The sequence below is a fragment of the Pocillopora damicornis genome, chromosome 4 (assembly GCF_964200805.1).
Source record: "Pocillopora damicornis chromosome 4, jaPocDami1.2, whole genome shotgun sequence".
NCBI lineage: Eukaryota > Metazoa > Cnidaria > Anthozoa > Scleractinia > Pocilloporidae > Pocillopora > Pocillopora damicornis.
In genome coordinates, this window is record NC_142673.1 from 7,312,742 (window position 1) to 7,330,658 (window position 17,917).

The following is a 17,917-nucleotide window of genomic DNA, read 5'->3' on the forward strand; positions in this document are numbered from 1 at the left end:
AGATGTGGAAAAGCTGTAAAACGTCACTGATCTAATCCCCTGGAGGTAACCTAACTACCTCAGGCAGAAATCTTGGCTATTTAGAGCCAAGATTGGGTTCTATGTCAGAGACCCAACACTCTTCTTGGCCTAGGTTGCGAATTCGGTAAGCGCAAGGATTGCTGAGATGAAGTTTGTAAAAAGAAGTAGAAAATTAAATGTATATATATATATATATATATATACATCTGTAAGGGCACTTTACGACCATTGATCGCTTTAAAATGATCCTAGTGAAACTACATAATCATTTAAGCTCCTAGGCTGGCTCCTCGAATATCGACGGAGACGTAAATTAAGGAACAGTCAGAATTTTTATTTCAAGTACACTTTTTTTGAGTCTACCACAATTTTCTCAGTCCGCTTTGAGTGCTAAAGAACTTATTATGCAAATTGCATTGCGCGTTGCAGGGTAAACTTTTGCGGGTGATCAAGTTATCGATCTTGGCAACTCTTTGAGAATTCATGGGGATCCGCTAAAACACAGTTGCTAATAGGACGTTTCACGAAAGGAAAAGGTCTTTGAATTTTCATGGAACGTAGATTACAAACTCAGAATAAAATCTCGGTCTTAAATGTTTCAAAAATACAGAATTACAGAGTAAGGCTTGAGAACGGCAACAAAAAGAAATAGTTTGACTGGTTACAGGTCTAGGGAGACATTACTCTATCTTTCAACAAAGAAGAAACTTTAGTTTTTATTTGCCAACAGGCATCGTTAAGATGTGTCGTTAAGAGCAAAATTATAAAATATCCTTCTGGAACTGTCGCTAAAATTACCCAGTAATTATAATGTGTGCCATTCATTTCATAGCTTCAGCAGAAATCTTCATTCGATAGATAAACTCTTTTTTCGAAAACCACTACCCAAACAACCCAGTAATAATAGTGTGAAATTTCTTACATGCCTTTACTTGAAGAAAAATATCATTTTAAAGTAAATTTCCAAGACCCTTATTTCGAAAACTAATAAACGAATTACCGGCCCCGTAATAATAGTATGAAAAACACCATTTGAAATTTCAACACTCTCATTTCTAAAACTAATTCCAATTTACCTAGTAGCTATGGCGTGAAATTCATTACACGCCTTTACTTGCTGAAAAATACCATTTGAAAGTTGTAGTACCCTTATTTCTAACACTATCGTCTATTTTACCTGGTAATTATAGTGTGAAATTCATTTACGCCACCTTCACTTGTTACCAAACGTAACACGAAATGCTATTTTAACATCAACAAGGATAAGTTGAGGTATTGACTTAAGCCTGGTTGAAACCAAGTCACAAAACCTTCTTACAAGTGAAATAATCTACCCTTTGCCCCCTATACGTGTCTTCGGTTTCCTCAACAAGCCATCCATGTTAGCAAATATTGTCCTGGTACCATACACAGATGATTCAACAGGAAAAGACAAAGAGGAAACATTTCCCCAATCTAGTAAATCCCAATGCTCAATTAGAAAACCTTCAAGACAGTAAAATCTATTAAATGCGTGAAGACTTATAATACTTAAAATTCGAGTTAATATGATCCTTGAATTTCTTGGAAAAAAGCATTATATCATTATTGTTCAAATTTAGCAGAACGGATCTCTTGCATCAAAAATATTTTTTCGAATCGTGTGATTCTTCAAGTACATAAAAAGTTTTAACTTGGATTAAATTCTAGCTTAAAAAATTTAAGAAGTTTGGGGATTGCATTGTGAAACATTATCTCAAAAAGTGAAAGAAAGTACTATTCTTTTGGCAAAAAAAAATTATGTTTAACAACATTACCCTCAAACTAGAAAGAAGTGGAAGATTAATCTCTCTCTGATGAAGAATCTTCCGGTTTTGATGTCATTTGATCGGCTTACTGATTACAGTAAGGCTGAACTAACATTAAAATAATAGTCGTCCTTTAATGATTTCGCGAATCACCACAGTCTCTCTAGTACTGACAGAAGTAATCACATATCTTATTAAAGAATTTTGTCGATCTTGATTGTGCTCATCACCTCTTAAGGTTCTTTAAACTGTTGAATTAGGCTCACACTGACTGCTCCGATAGCAGATTTCATTACCTAGGTTTCTGGAGAATTTTCTTCAGCATGTGGAATTAGCGACCCGATCACTTCTTCTTGGGAACCTTCTTGGTTTTCAGCTGGTTGAATTACACACGGAATTTCCTGTGGCTGGTCCTTCTCAGGAAGAGCGGTTGATTCACCTTCAGCTGATTCAATTACGCATGAGATTTCCTGCGAGTGGCCTGAGTCATTTTCGGGAACACCTGCTGAATGAGAGGTGTTTCTTTCTTCACAAACCTCGGCTCCCGCAGAAGATATAACTTGACGCGGAGTGTCATCAGACGCCTTTTCATCGTCAAGTTTACCACTAATCTCCTTGGACGCTTGTCGCGGGGAAACTTCTGCAGCTTGTGATGAGAACTGTTGATGAAGGTTGCCAAGACTAGCGGAATGATGCAAGCCGCCATTAAAACCGGATGCTATACCTAGGCCATATATAGATGGCCCTGACATAACCCGTTGAAAACCAAATCTTGAATTCAATCCACTCACACCGCCAAAGCCACCAAACTTTGATCCCCTGAGTGCGCCGAATTCTCTTGCTTGGGAGAGGCCACCTAAGATTCCAACGGACGGTAGAAATAACTGGTCACTGCGAAAAGAACCTCCTGGCTGTAAAAGGGTGCTGCTACGTGTAGCGTCAAACCCACCACTTAAAGACCTCGCATGAAAAAAAGGAGCAGGTGCGCAGGACGTAAGACCACTCTGAAGAGCTGATGCTGTGGAAGAAGAACCTCCGATGTCATAACCACGACTGGTTAGGTACTGATCATTTCTTGTATTGGAACCCTGCCCTACAGATCGCACATCATGAAGTGATTGGCTTAAAAAAGACCTGCTATCTTTAGCCTCTCGACTCGAACTTGCTAGTTTTTGCAATCTGGAGGCAATTCTGGGAGTTCCAGATTTTTCCCTTTGTTGTAAAGAACTCGAGCTTAGGTCTAACATTGATGATGAGAGCCTTCCAGAGTGACGACCAAGATCGCGGCTTCTCTCCAGACTTGGGGAAAACCTTACATTATTGGCCTGGAGAAGGACAGAACGGCAATTAAATTAATGACTTACTCTGTAAGCCTGGCAGGCTGCTTACGGCAGTGACGGAAGCCAGAAAATTGGAACATTTCATGAGCAGCACTAATCGTAAACAGAAAGGATTCTGGTTGAAGACCAAAGGGGGGGGGGGGGGCGGGGGTAAGGCAAACACTCAAAATTCGTAACACTAACCTTCTTGGATTTTGATCGGAGAGCTCGCGCTTGACGTTCTTCAATGTCGTCCATTCTACCCTTAAGAAAATTCATCTGGCTCTCTAATGAACTCCTCTTCGCTTCTAAGGTCAAGTTCTTGTCTTGTAGAGATTCAGTTACACTGGTGGAGTATCGCTGAGAAAGGAATCAAAATAAAGGATAAATTTCGGAAACTTTTTTAGAAAAATAGTCACAATGTTAACTGAAGCTTCCAAAAGAGTTAAGCTGTTTGGGAGGATCCTCCTGGTCTAGCTGTTTAACATTCACAAGTAGTAAGATGGTTGAACTCAAAGGGAGGAGCCGGTAAAATCTGAGATTCGCGAATCCGTTGCTCTGGAATAAAATACATTATCATCTTTGTTTTTGAGATCTCAGAGGAAAGCTTTTTCAATTATAGAAGACAATGAAAAAAAGGTTTTCAAAACATGAATGGGTACTAGAGGTTAACTGCACTTGTTGAGAGAGGACGACTAACAGTTTAATTGTTGAAAGAACAGTGCGCGTAAACATAAATTAATGCTTAACTCACCAATTTTTTGTCCATTAGCGTCGTTGATTTCATCTGAGCAGTAGTTGCCTGTAGTTTTCTTTTAAGATCTTCAATTTGTCTTTTGTATTTCTCCTCCAGACGATCCCTTTCTCTATCGAACTCCTCTTGCATTTGGGCTCTTTCTTGCTTGTAATTCGCTTTTATATCATATTTCTCTTTTCGCAAGAATTCTATCTCTCGCTCGAGATCATGTATTGTGACTTCCATTTTTCCACGTGAGGCTCTCATTTCCATGTCCAGCTCAGTTTTGAGAAAAGACTCCTTATTCGCAGAAAAGTCTTTGTTGAGGAGTAGGCTATAGGTGCTTTGTATTCCCTGATCAGAAAGCTTAAGCTGAATTTGCTTTCGCTGCTCCTGCAGAGACGTAATCTCTTTTCTCAATACGCGCAAAGTCTCCTCGTATTTCTCCCTTTCTTTGTTGAGAGCAACTCGATATTCCAGCTGGAGACTTTCCCTTAACTGACTCTCTATACTCGTCGTATCTTGTTCCAACTCTGATTTCTTATACTCGAATTTAATCTCCAGTTGATGAAGGTCTCTCCGATGCTTTTCCTCGAGGCTTCGTCTTTTGCTTTCAGAAACAGAGAGCTTCCTTCTAAGCTCGTTCATGGACTTCTGGGTACCTTCTCTCTCTTTTTGAAGTCTTATATCGCACTCTTCACGAACTTTCGTCACGGCCTCTGACAGTTCTTTGATTCGGCTGTTGTTGTTTCCTTTCCCCTTTCTAATTTTGCTCAGTAGGATCTCTTTTTCGTGCCTCAGCTTCTTCACTTCCTCAGTCAATTTTTGTACGGTGTTTTGAAGACATTTGTGCTCACCATCCTTTATTCGTGTAGTGTTTTGCAGCTCCTTCTTTAGGGTTTGTTTCTCACTTTCAAACGCTTCCAATTGAAGCTTGATTTGTCTTCTCAACTCGTCCATCTGCTCTTTGTGATCTCTCACCAGTTCAGCCATACTTCCAACTGCATCTTGATATATATCTTTTGAATCCCTTTGACATGAGTCGGTCTTCCTCAGGTTGTCGATTTGTCTTTCGTAGTCATCTATTTTTCGTCTATACTCTTCCTCAATCTCACTTCTCAATTTCTTAATCTTCTGATCACTATCGTACTCCATATCATCAAATTTTCGGCTGTACTTTCTCGCTGCATCATAAAGATTCTCTTGCAATTCTTTTTTCTCAGATATAAGAGTATCTATCTTACTCTTTAGCTCGATTATTGTTTTCTGAGAAGCCGTACCTACTCCTGGTTGATTAATAGTGTTACTCGCAGGAAACTCGTCAGAAGTCAAAGCAACCTGATTTGATACAAATTCGCTACTGGACGCGTTTTGTTTCCTCAATCTCTCCTCTATTTCATTTATTCGTCGTTCCATTGTTTTTCTCTCCTCCTCAAAACGCCGCCTGTATATCTCCTTTTCGTTGTCAAACTCGTTTCGGATTCGCTGTTTCTCTTCTTCCAAGGTCCTAATCTCCTCGTCATACTTCTTCTTCCTGTCGTACAAAGTGCTTTCCAGTTGCTCCGTCTGCTTCTTAAATACCTCAACGCTCTTCTCAAGCTCTTCTTTAACAGTTTTAGCTCTGTTCCTCTCAAAATTGATTTCCTCTGTTAGCTGAGCCGTTATTTCACTCTTCTTCCTCTCTAGACGTTCGTTTAACCTTTCCAAGTCATAAATTCTCGTCTCTAGGGAATTGATCTCGGCCTCCATGTTTCTGTTAACTTTCACCTGCTCGTTGTACTTTTTCTCGAGTGCTTCCTTTTCACTCAAGATGTCGTTAATTTGAGACGTCTTGTCCTTACTGAAATTTCTCATCCAGTCTTCCTTTTCATTTCTGAAATTTTCCTCCATTTCCCTGATTTTCCTTGAGAGACTCTCTACGTCCTCTGTCAGTCGTTTGTTCTTATCTTCTACTTGCTGCACGGATGACAACGAATTGTCCAGCTCCTTTACTAATTCTCTCTGCTTACGGATCATTTCATCTTTCTTGGACGTTAGCTCTTCGATCTCCTCTGACAGTTCTATGTTTTTATTTTCTATTTCTTTCTTTTTCTTAGCCTCTCGTTCCAATATTTGGCAGGTTTCTCTCAGTTCGTTTATTTCGTACATCAGCTCTTTCAAATTTTGCTTGCTACCCGTCGACTGAGACGTTGCAGTCATGCTGTCCTTTACTCGAGTTGTGGAACCTCCATCAGAAACGTTTTGCTCAAGCAGTTCGTTAATCTGATACAGGAGTTTCTTGTTTTCTTCCTCGAGCCTCTCTTTCTTCCGAATTTCTTCTTCGAGTTTCCGTTTTCCATCTTCTTGTGTTGAGAGTTGTCCCTGTCCACCGGAAATAAGTTGAGATGATGAGTGCGTTTGCTGCACCAAGTTTGACGGAATCATATACTGATTGACTGCTGATCCATTTACGTAGGAGATAATTTCTTCTCTTTCCCTCTCAAACTGAAGTTTAAGTTCTTGAGCTTCACGAAAAAATCTGTCTTCCATTTCCTTTCTTTGTCTGTCAGATTCCATTAATTCTGCCATTAGCCGTTCTATTTCCATTGACAACTCAGCTTTCTTTTGGATTTCCTCTTCAATATTTCTACGCAACTCACTGACATCTCGTGAGTACGTTTCCTCAAGGGTGGTTCTTTCCTCAATTATATCGTTTTCCGTTTTGTACGCTTCTTCGATTTTTAGGAGAATTTCTTTTCTTTCTTCCTCGATTTTTCGGATATTCTCCTCCAATTGATGAGTTTGTTCTTGAAGTTGTTTATTGTTGCTGATCTCTATTTCAAGCTTGATCTCAACCTGATGAATTTCTTCTTCATACGCCTGCTTCATCTGTGACATTTGAAATTCGTAGTCTTCCAGAACAGCAGACTTCGAGTAAAGCTCATTTTCTAACACCTTACTCTCTCTCTTGCAAACCCTTAGATCACTTTCGGCCTTGCTGTTCGCTTCCTCTAGACGACGCTCCTGTTCCTGAGTGAATCTTTCCAGTTCCCTCACACGATCTTCCAGTAGCGACTTTTCCCTTTCTAGCCTTATTACTTTCTCCTCAAACAACCTAAGCTTCTGGTTGTTATTTTCAGAAACTCTGTCCTCAAGTATAGCTTTGCTGTAGTCCTGTTTGTCTATTACATCGATGATTTGCTTAAAAAGCTCGTTTTCGTGGGCCAGTAAGGCCACTTCTTGCTTGTACATCTCAGTGCTCCCCGAGAAGGAACCTTCACCAGAGGAACTGGACAGAAAGACGCCACCGCTAGTACTCAAAGATGCCCCTTCTGATCCACCTTGCGTCGCTGCTGCGGTTCCCAAATTCACTCTTGTCTGGATGGCCGTCCTGAGTTGGCTAAACTGCGCTTTCAGGTGGCTATTTTCAAGGCGCAGTGACCGAAGCTCCTCCTCGTAACTCGCCAAGTTTCTAGAAACTTCCGACAAATTTTCTTCAAAATGTATCTTTTGGTCAAATTCTTGATGTAACTTGATCTCAAGAGATTCTCTGTCTTTCTTTTCACGCTCGTATCGAAAACGGAGCTCATCACGATCCCTGAGAAGCTGTTGATAATTACTTTCATAGAAAGTCGCGTCAAAGTCAAGGGGTAGTTCTGTTTCAAAGTCCAGGTAACTCTCAGCCGCCAACTCTCCGCTATAAGCCGCTTCCGGCTCCTGCTCAACTGAGTCCATTGCTAAGCTCTGCGAGGTTTAGGTGAAAAAGTATGCTGAACAGAAATTGAATAACGCAAAATAACAAGTCAAGAAAATGGTTTGACCTCCACGTTAAAAAAAAATAAATAAAAGGAAACCTCTGTAACTAATTTGGAATCATGTTAGCCACCTCCAGCGATTCCAAAGTACTATCATAACTTCCACCTTTTATGTGAAACTAAAGCTTTAAACGATTCATTGTGGAAGATTATGGGGTAGTGACTCTTAAATCGTGCACAAATTAAGCAAAAGTGGTGGCTCCAAACAAACGAAACACCTTCAAATGGTTTGGAATCGTCATTCCGTTCACTCTTTATGTAAACCACACGTTCAACAACACCGTTTTATTTCGCCTTTTGGGCGAAAATAATTTTTTTAGTAAAGAGTAACTGATGATTGGCGACCGTTGTCATCACTTTGTAATGGACCATGATTTGGAGGAGACTGTAGAACATCTTAATTTTTAATACATTAAATCAACCTAATCCTTGCTACTTGGCCAGCCTAACAACGTTTGTGGCAACGACTGTTTCATTTTGGTCCATGGGTTTTTCCGACTTTTAAGTCTTTGTTACCTTTTCCAACTATTCAGCGCGCCTCGTTGCGATAGTATTTTTTTTGCTGCTTCATCGAAAAAAATTTCTACGAGCTATCAGATATAGGCCAGACGCTGACAATCAAAACACTGTAAACTAATTAACGTTTTTTTTTCGGTAATTTTATCCTTAAAATGGTTAAAGACTACTTTAAAAGAAAACTTCAAGTCAGATACAGTCATTCAAATCAAACGGGTAAATCCTTTGCACTGTCTGACTAAAATCAGATTTGCCTTCTAAATACAGTAGCCATATAAATTCAATCAGCGCCTTACAGCCACCTCCAAACTGATCACTGCGCGTGGTAATAAGTACGAATTAGCTTCGTCAAAGTCAAAATCATAATGCTATTCTTAACTTAGATTTCTTTCATCCGATGATATATATGTCCTATTTCATACGGGTCAAGCTTTTCTCAACAAAACGAGAGATTGTGCAAAAGTTTTGAGTTTTAGTATTAATGCATGCTCCTATGATATAAACATTGGAATGACTTCGATGTAAATGCATGCAATTTACACGTACCTGCTCTGATACCAGCAGCCGTTTGTGAGTACCTGATACAGGTGTAGAATCCTTCCCGAGTTGAAGTGAATGCTTCACACTTTATGATTTAAAGCGAATGAATCTCCCAAGAGGACGAATCTTTGGGATGAGCAAAATCCTGAGATGGACGCCGAATTTAAACTCGATGTGGAGAATAATCCAGACTTGATGAGTTATACTGGTTGTGGGTAAAAGCAAGCGTTTCCATTGGATACTCAGGATGCTAAATCAAAACACACTGACATAAAAGGCAATAGTTATAAATCTGTTGTTTGTCCTCGTGTCCCAAACATAGGCTCTTAAGAGCTATGTGGTTTGAAATCAATCCCAAAACGCCAGCAGCGATGCTTGTTCTAAATAAAAACTCGATTAAAAGTTAGTTGAGGAATTCATATGAAGGACAAGAAAATAGGCAAACACCGTGGAAAAACGTAACTACCGGGATATAAAACTTTTACGTTATTTACAGCCTCGAGTTCTGTTGTGTTAGCCTATAAAAATCAAGGCAAAATCCCTTGTAAAGACAATGAGATCAAAGAGTTTCCTAATGAAGAACACTAGAAACACTCTGTGGTCGCAACTGGTATGGAAAATTCCAGTGAAATTTGGCTCAAGGATGCATTATTGGGATTCCTTTAGCCAATTAAATTTGATTTTCAGCGTTAAATGTAATTAGATAGATCCCACAGCTAAGAAATTGTGGGGGTGATATCATGGCATAATCAGTGTTGCTCTTATGTGTTCCCGACAATTAAAAGAAAGTAAGATAGCTTAAGAATGCTTCACACCTTAACTAACCGGCTACATTTCCTTGCCAGCAACTCAGATAATTAAATAGATCCTCTTAATAATCCGGGTATGATTCTCTCTTGTGATCTATTTCTAAGGGTGTTCCATTGTTTTAAATGTAGAAAGAGACTCGAATTAATCGATGAAATTCTCACTCTATAGCCTGGATATCTGATGAAAATTTGCCCAATATTATAAAACGATTGTGCAACCGTTGTGCAATTATTCCGGATTATACGCCACCCTCTCTTGTTATTGACAACTAATTTTTTGAGGTATACCTATCCCTTTTCTCAATTTGGTAATTCATCTTGGAGATTATAAAGAAGTGCGTTCTGATTGTTGGGAGATAAGCCCATTTCATGGAATGATGACCCAACGCAAGGTGATTGTCATAGCGAAGCACTCATTTTCAAAACGGTTTCTGCGATTTCGCGGTGTTACCGACTAGTCTTGCAGAACTATTTTAAATACAGTGAAGTTGTTCTTGTAATCAAAAGCAACAACAAAAGACAAATTGGTGTCCTTCGCCTCTGTGAATATTATCCCGTAGTCTCTTGGTGAGGTAACGCCGGACCACAAGATATTGGGCAATTAATGGCATAGGACCACTGAGACGCTGGACAGTCGCAAATAAACCAAATTTGTTCTTTTCATCAAATGTACTTAAATCGATGTCAGGGAAATGTTTTCGTAATGCTAGTATCTAAAGGAATTCGTTTGCATTTTGGATGCCAGGTGACACCAAAAGAATAAAAATTCCAAGAAGCTATACGTCCATGCTCATTTTTATGGTCAAAAGTCATAAAAGTGCAAGAACTGTAAAGGAATTTCTGTGAAGGAATGCGTTTAAAAATCTAAAACTCAGCAATTGCAAAAACCAGAAGCCTCATCGTGACTATCTTCTCTAATCAGATAGCCATTCTAATACTGCTGACTAGGATAATCTACACGTAAATGCCAAGGATTTATACAGTGAATGTTTATTTGTTTAAATATTCATATAAATCACGGGTATTAACACGTGTATATAGTGTAAAATTCACCACCAAGTGAAACTAGAGAGCCGCTCTTACTCTGCTCATCAAAATAAGACTCCCCGGTAATGAGAGGTTTCCAATTCTATATTTTATGTAGCATTTCGCTCTCTTCTTGTCACCTGGGCCAAGTTGCATAAAGGGTGTATAACGCTGTCCAACGGATAAATCGCTATCCAGTGGATACCAAAACGTATAGCGTTATCCACGCAATAGAGGTTTATCCAGCGGATAGTGTTATCCCCCCTTCGAACAACCGGGCCGGAATTTTAGAAGACAATCTGTATTTAAATGGCTCTAGATTAGTTAGTTTATTTTGCTTTCTTAATCTTTCTTTCTAAACCTTTCTCTAAAGTTAGTTTTAGGAGGAATTTGTCCCGAACACCCCAAATATTCACTGCTTCAGTGCATTTGGTTAAGGGCTAATGAACAGCTTGACAGAATCAGTTTTTCTTTACCAAAAATTGAGAAGCACCTCGTTTTGACCTTGCCCTGATTGATTCACACTTTGCCAAACTCAGAGAACAACAACAAAAATAGTTCAACCTCTACTAAAGAATAAGTCTCAACTAAATAATTGTCTTGTCTTAAGTGACACATGACTTGAAATATCTACTATAATCTTACGACGTTTGGGTATTTAACAGTGTGCTAAAGCAATTAATTTTGTGAAGTGAAAGACCATAACCTCTGGAGGTATAAACAGCAAAATTGTAAAAATAAACCAAGACATCGACGCTGATTGGCCAAGTCGTAAACATACATTAGATGAACTATCAAAGCCTTGCAAAGGAAATGCGTGTTTAAAATACAGGCTACGGTTGTTCAAAGGCTGAATAGCGCTATCCACTGTCTCTATCCGATGGATCGCGCAGTACGTTTTGTGAACACTTATTCATTGGATATTATCCGCTCTTTGAACAACTGCTCCCAGGTTATTTAAAGTTTCGGGCATTTCCTCGCATTTATTTAGAAGGGCTTGACATATTTAATTCAGTTCATGTAAATTAAATAATTTGATACAATTCGCATGTTTATTTTACAAACTACAAAGCGAACGAAACACCAAACAATTAAATAAAGGCGATCTAAAGATAAAGTGACAAAGAAAACATTGATGTTTTTGATTGGAACAAATACATTATGTCAATAAAACGTATCCAAAAGAAACAAAAGTAAGGGAAAATAGACTATGGCAGGTTTCCTTTTGTGTTTAAGATACAGGATCACGTCAAACTTTCCATGCTTTGTCAGCCAAGCGCCTGAAACAACAACCTTCTCTTACCTTGCTCACAAAAGGCGTTGCGAAAGATAAACTGAAGGCATTGAGAATTTACTTTGTGACGAAAGCTCTAGAATGACGTCATGCCGTAGGTCAAGTCTCATGACAGAAACAAAAACCCAAGACCAATATTAGGTTTTGCTAAGGCAAATATGAAATTTACAGACTCTTGCTTTTCACAGGTTTCTTCTTTGTTGATAAAGTTTCTACGGCTTAGTTCAGTCAAACAACTATGCCCTCTTTTTTTGCTAATTCATTCGATTTTAAGGATCTGTATCGAATCACTAATACAATCAAGAAATAATCCTCCTCAAACTTATTCTCGAACTAACCTGGGGATCTAAATTCTACAACAAAGCGCATATTTACATAAAGTTTGTTCAATTAAAGTAATACTCATTTGCCGCTAGAAGGGGCCAAACCTCCTATACACAGGTCTGGTTCTAAAGTATTTGTTACGAACAAGGAATTTTTGTAAGTCCATAAATGAAAAGTCCTGCTGACTACAAGGCTTGGCAAAGTCGCAAGTGTCCTGCGTGGGGAAATGGAAACTAGAAGTATCTCAATGTGGGTAAGGCATGACAATCTGAAATCCCAGTTGTTTTCAAGAAACGACTTTATTTCAACAGTATAAATTTCTTCGCGGAAAAGAACAATACTTAGTGAGCGGTAGGATTTTTTGGTAGGAAACGCAATGACAATACCATATGACAACGTCCTCTGGAGGTGACTTTTGTTCGTGCTACGTGATTGGCTAATATGTCTTCGTATCTGAATCCTTCGCAGGTCTCGCCAAAAGTGTGCAGCCCCCATAGAATCTTTAAAATCAGTCATTATATGATGCTAATTTTCGATATTCGGTTCTGTTTTCCATATTGTAAAACTATAACTTCACAGACTCTTCCTCTAATGTTAGCCCTCATTGCGCCGAAGGAAGGCTGATTGGCGAACAGAAATATGTTATAAACATTTCAGACTAACCTTTGTAGTATCGGCCTCTGAATATAAGATATTCTTTGATTTTAAAGGAAAGGAACACGCAAACGCTAAAGGAAGAAAAAATGCAAAATTAACATATGTAATAACAAATGGCATTTTTACTTTCCCGGTTTCTGGCAAATTCTTCATTAATTACCGAATAATTTACAACGAGTCTGGCGTTCTCTTGTTTGCGCAGGTTTCTAAATGATTTTAAAAATGTTAACTTTTTTTTTTTGCGATAATTTTACTTTTCCCATCCTGCCTTTTCTTCTTTTGAATTTTCGCTTTCACAAAATGTTTACCGTTTTGATAAATGTCGTTGAACACCGCGAAGGGACGCTGTGGGTTTTAACAAACGCAAACCGTCGCTAAATTATGAATCGGGAAATGGTGGTTGTTCACCCGCAGGATAACAGGTAATTTGTGGTAAATTGATAATTGAATATGCGAAAAACTACAATACGTGGAGTTTTATCTTATGATGGCCCGTTTTCCTTATACTATTTAATTCCTCTTCTTTATTGAATTTCCATCGTAAATTTCTCGAAAAATTATCAGGGAGAATTGGACCTGGCAGTATCACTATTTTCCTTCACTCTCCTCACTGTTTGCCGACAACATGAGACTATTGCAAAGGACAGAAACAGTTTTGACAAACGTACTAACTCGCATGTTATAGGACCTTGTTAAGAAATTTTCTCTTTCTTTCTCTTTTTTTATATAAAATTTTAAATGTTAAAAAGTCCACAAAAGGCAAAGCTGAGAAAAGTGGCTCCATTGGCATGGGAAAAGGAATAGTACACTGCGTTGTTCAAATGGATGGATAGGATCTGCGGGTATGTGGCTGTAGGCCGTACCAAGAAACGTTTGGCTTTGCGTACTTTAAACTCTTTTATCAACTTGTTGTTAATTTATAATTCATTTATGATTCTCACTCGGAGGGGGGAGGGGGGGGGGGTGCCTAAAGCAGCTTCTTAAAGCCTCAACCTGCGCTGCTTTGTTCCCGTCCTATAATTTTTTTCCTGCACCCTTTATGTACCCCCCCCCCCCCCATGCTATAGTATTTTATTTCGTCATTTTTCAAGTGAGTATTTTTTTTCGTATTTTAGTTTACCTTACAAACGTATCCGCAATTGAAACCGAAGGTGTCACCGATGAATCGACGAACGCTTGGGTCGAAAGTTATTATGTAATTGTAAGTAACGATTCTCAACCTGGATCATTCGTCAACTACATTGAAAAACGGGTTATCAGTATTGTAACTTACACTGTAAAATAATGTATGTTAGAGATCCACTGCAGCAATAGTTCACTAGGACGCAGTTTCCGTAACTAATTTTTTGCATAATTATAAGAAAGAGAGAACTTTCATCGAATTTCCGGTAAGAAAGGTGTGCAAATGAAAGAGTTATACGAAGATTGAAATACAGGCAGACAAACAGACATTCAGACGAACAGACATTCAGACAAACAGACATTCCACACACCAATCGACCGACAGAAGATCGGGGAATCAAACAGACCAATTTAAAAAATGCTTGTAAATACAAAATATGCAGAATAATTTAAGTTAGTCAAATTGACTCAAAGCAAGGTTTGCACTAATACAGGATAATTTAAAACTACAATTTGTTGTTTTTGCACGTTGAGATAGTTATAGACATGTATTTATACATTTGTCTTTTACCGAATATATGGGGCGACACTTAACGCTTTCCTCTTGTTTATTAATACAGTTAAAAGCAACATTATGACATTCAAGGTAAAAATCTGGGTCTTGAAGGAACGAGAGCTCATTACATCCGAATCCATCCTATCAGTTTCACTGGCTCGTCTGCTTGCCAGCGTATCGCTTTATATGGCTGCGACTCAGGAAATTACACTATGTAAGACTGGTATGAAAACTTTTCACTCTCCCCCAGTAGAAAATGGCTTTCTCCATGCAGGTATCAGTGTATTCGTGATGGATACCTCGGCTGCCGTATTAAACCTGTAATTTTTCTTCTCAATTTCCGATACACAGGCAATGGGAATGAATTAATTTAGTATCAACTCTGTCGAATCTGTTATTGTGATATATCACCAGTTCCTTGGGTTTCTAAGGTTGATATCAGTTGGAGATAGTAAAGGTATGTAAACCTTCGCACCGAATTTTGAAAAGCTGATTTTTCAAGGACGAGATCCTTGTTGGAACAAAAGTGTTGTATGGTCCATCATTTTAGTTTCATCCAGAAGTTTCATGAGTATATATGTTTTAATTATCCGTGTTGTAGCTCAAGCCTTGTAGCTCTTCGCGGAGTGTTTTAAAGGAATTGATTATCATTTTGAACAGGAATCAATCTTCAAGAAAAATGAAAGGTTATTCTACCGTGGAAGAATAGGAAGGAACCTACCAAACAAACCCCTTTGATCTGCCCTTGTATGAGGTGCAGACTTTGGCGATAGAGATGGGCCCTGATAAACCAGCTACCTTGAATCACATTGGAATCTGGAAAAAAACTTACAAGTCTTACGTTGGAGATGCGGAGGAAGAACAGAGAGAAGAGGAAGGAGAGGAGCAGCATTACCAGAGTCTGAATGATAAAGAATACGAACATATCTACGAAAATCTACCCTCAGCTTTTGAGGTACAAACGCTGATTGTGGAGGTGAACGGGAAAGAGGTCTTACGTTGGAGATGCGGGGGAAGAACAAAGAGAAGAGGAAGGAGAGGAGCAGCATTACCAGAGTCTGAATGATGAAGAATACGAACATATCTGCGAGAATCTACCCTCAGCGTCTGAGGTACAAACGCTGAGTGTGGAGGTGAACTAAAAGAGGTGGTACCGGGAGAGGTTCACAATGAAAACGGGTTTTATGAAAGTGTTTACCCCGAGAGCAAGCTCGACGAGAGACGACGAAAACTAGGGTTTCACGAGTTACCGCCATATCGAGAGATGTCAGAGGAAGAAGAGGGTGACTACGACGATAACGAAGACAGTGACGGTGATAAAGAGGGTTGTTAACGTATTTACGACAACATTTTCTTCCCTGAAGAGCCATCCGATGCTTTAAACAGGCGGACGCTTACATTTTCTCTGGAACAGACGACTGAAGATGGAATTTTCTCTTACGGAAACAAGGTAACAAGGAGATTTTGCTACAAATAGCAACATGCAGCTCTTTGTGAAGAAGAAGAAGAGTCAAGTGCTCCAATTTCTTTGAATTTCCACAAGTTATTCATCGTTTCGCCAGGCGTTCCTTAATACGTTAGGCTGACATGTAAGTCTTTTTCCTAGAAAGTTAGCCGATTTGTGTTTAAGATGTAAAAGGAGAACAGAAGTTTCTAGGTAAATTGTAGTGTTGCTTCAGTGGGGGCATCACAAGGTAACTTGTTTCATGAACTGAATCTGTTATGGAAATTGGTTATTACTTTAGAAACTCTTTGTGGTGGCCAATTTACCAGAAAAACTCAGTTGATAAAGCCAAATGATCTTGCTTTAAGATTTTATTTGTTTAACATCATAGATACGTACATTATATCGTATGATTTATTCAATGTAGAATGGACTCATTTGGTCGTGACTGTTATACAGGCTTGGCTCCGATCATTAAGATCTAGTTTCGTTTGTTTAAGACCGTAAAAATCAATTTTGTAATCGTTATTTGGGTACGGTGCAGACAACGCGGCAATGAGAAGCTGAAAACTTGGATTTTATGTGGCATACGGTTAGGAAACCTTTATTATTTCAATCAAATTCTGTATTCTTATATAATAAGAATGAATAATAAACTAACATTTAAGTAAATACTTGTGCTAATGATTAATCATCAAACTTTCCCTCGAGAAAGTGTGATTCGCTTCGTAATCCAACGGTCATCAACGTTATGTGCTGTGCATGCCAGTCTCATGATCGATAGACCTCTATGATTAGTACACAGGCTGGTCCTAAGGATCTCTCTCTTGTCTCTTCCGCGCGTATTCTGGGCTGAGATAAGTTCGTTAACGTCGCGGTTCACAATAGGCTCAGAAATAAAAAGGCCACGACACAAGCAAGGTGAACTATCAACTTCTTTATTGGTACTTAAGAAGTGCATCCAACAGTGGGCCATTTTACAGTTGCGTACTTTGTTACTAAGCCTTTGATTTGGAGTAAGGCTGAAGGTGGCCTTGTTGTGATAGAGAACAGTGTTTAGTCAGCGGGATAACAAAATAATTTATATTTGAAAACAGGAACTAGAAAAACTTGAACTGAAAAAAGCGATGAATATTCTCCTCCAGAATTGACTAACAGTTTGTTAATTGTTCAAGAAAATAATAGAATTCAAGGCGCTATGTATAATAATTCAAAAACATTTTATGTTACCTTTTTTATACTGAATGAAAATTTACAAAGACACCATCTTAGTAATGGTAGCGATGGTACTTATTGTATTGTCTATCCTCACGTAGCTTCTCTTAGAGGGGTTTGCTTCGTGGAGTAGGTTATTGTTTCGTTCATAGCTCCTGTTCCTGTGACCCACGTCTCTACAGTTAGTGTTGTCCAAACTGTCGTTAATCAAAACAGTAATTTGGAAGAACGGACAGATATCAAAGACACCAGAGTAAGTCAGAAGGGAACGAAGAAAATTAGTGACGGAGAAGATTCACTCGGAGTAGAAACTACAAACTTGAAAAAAAAAAACAAAACCGTTTCGTGGTTTCTCTCCGTTTCTATTGGAACGAACCTCCAACGATCAACAAATCATGAAGTACACAGTTCAATCAACCGGAAAAACAGTTGTTGGTTGCAAGGCACAAGAAGGAAAAGAACCGATTGGATGAACCATCTTAACATTTTTACTTATGTTTAGCGGTCAGATTCTATCAGAATTCTGATTAAGAAAAGTTTAAAATTTCTTCGGAGCTATATAGCCTAGGAAGGTACCATATTTTGTATCGTCATTTGGTCTGATATCGATGGCTTTATAACCATACCCATACGTGACCCTCCACGGGGTTTCAGGGAAAAAGGTGAACGCACGCACACGGCAAGTTATAACACGCTCGCACGCTTATGGTATGATACGCTTACCGTGCAGATATGCGCATAAAAACAATTGATTTTG

General features: G+C 38.8%; 1 protein-coding gene across 1 annotated transcript; it reads right to left on the reverse strand.

The window, feature by feature from the left end:
• Positions 1-717: 717 nt before the first annotated feature.
• On the reverse strand, positions 718-7,898 carry LOC113679085 (uncharacterized). The gene is made up of 3 exons (XM_089203752.1): positions 3,882-7,898; positions 3,332-3,487; positions 718-3,133 (listed from the first exon to the last, which is right to left on the reverse strand). Exons 1-3 carry the CDS (start codon positions 7,575-7,577, stop codon positions 2,105-2,107), a joined length of 4,881 nt encoding a protein of 1,626 aa, XP_089059878.1. The 5' UTR covers positions 7,578-7,898; the 3' UTR covers positions 718-2,104.
• Between the last annotated feature and the right edge of the window lie 10,019 nt (positions 7,899-17,917).

What these genes read in the sequence shown, in the direction of transcription:
- LOC113679085 (XM_089203752.1), bottom strand. Translation starts at nt 7,577, where the DNA reads ATGGACTCAGTTGAGCAGGAGCCGGAAGCGGCTTATAGCGGAGAGTTG. An exon ending in CGCTAATGGACAAAAAATTG is followed by an intron (nt 3,488 to 3,881) that starts GTGAGTTAAGCA and finishes TTCCTTTCTCAG; the next exon opens with CGATACTCCACCAGTGTAAC. An exon ending in TCCGATCAAAATCCAAGAAG is followed by an intron (nt 3,134 to 3,331) that starts GTTAGTGTTACG and finishes GTCCTTCTCCAG; the next exon opens with GCCAATAATGTAAGGTTTTC.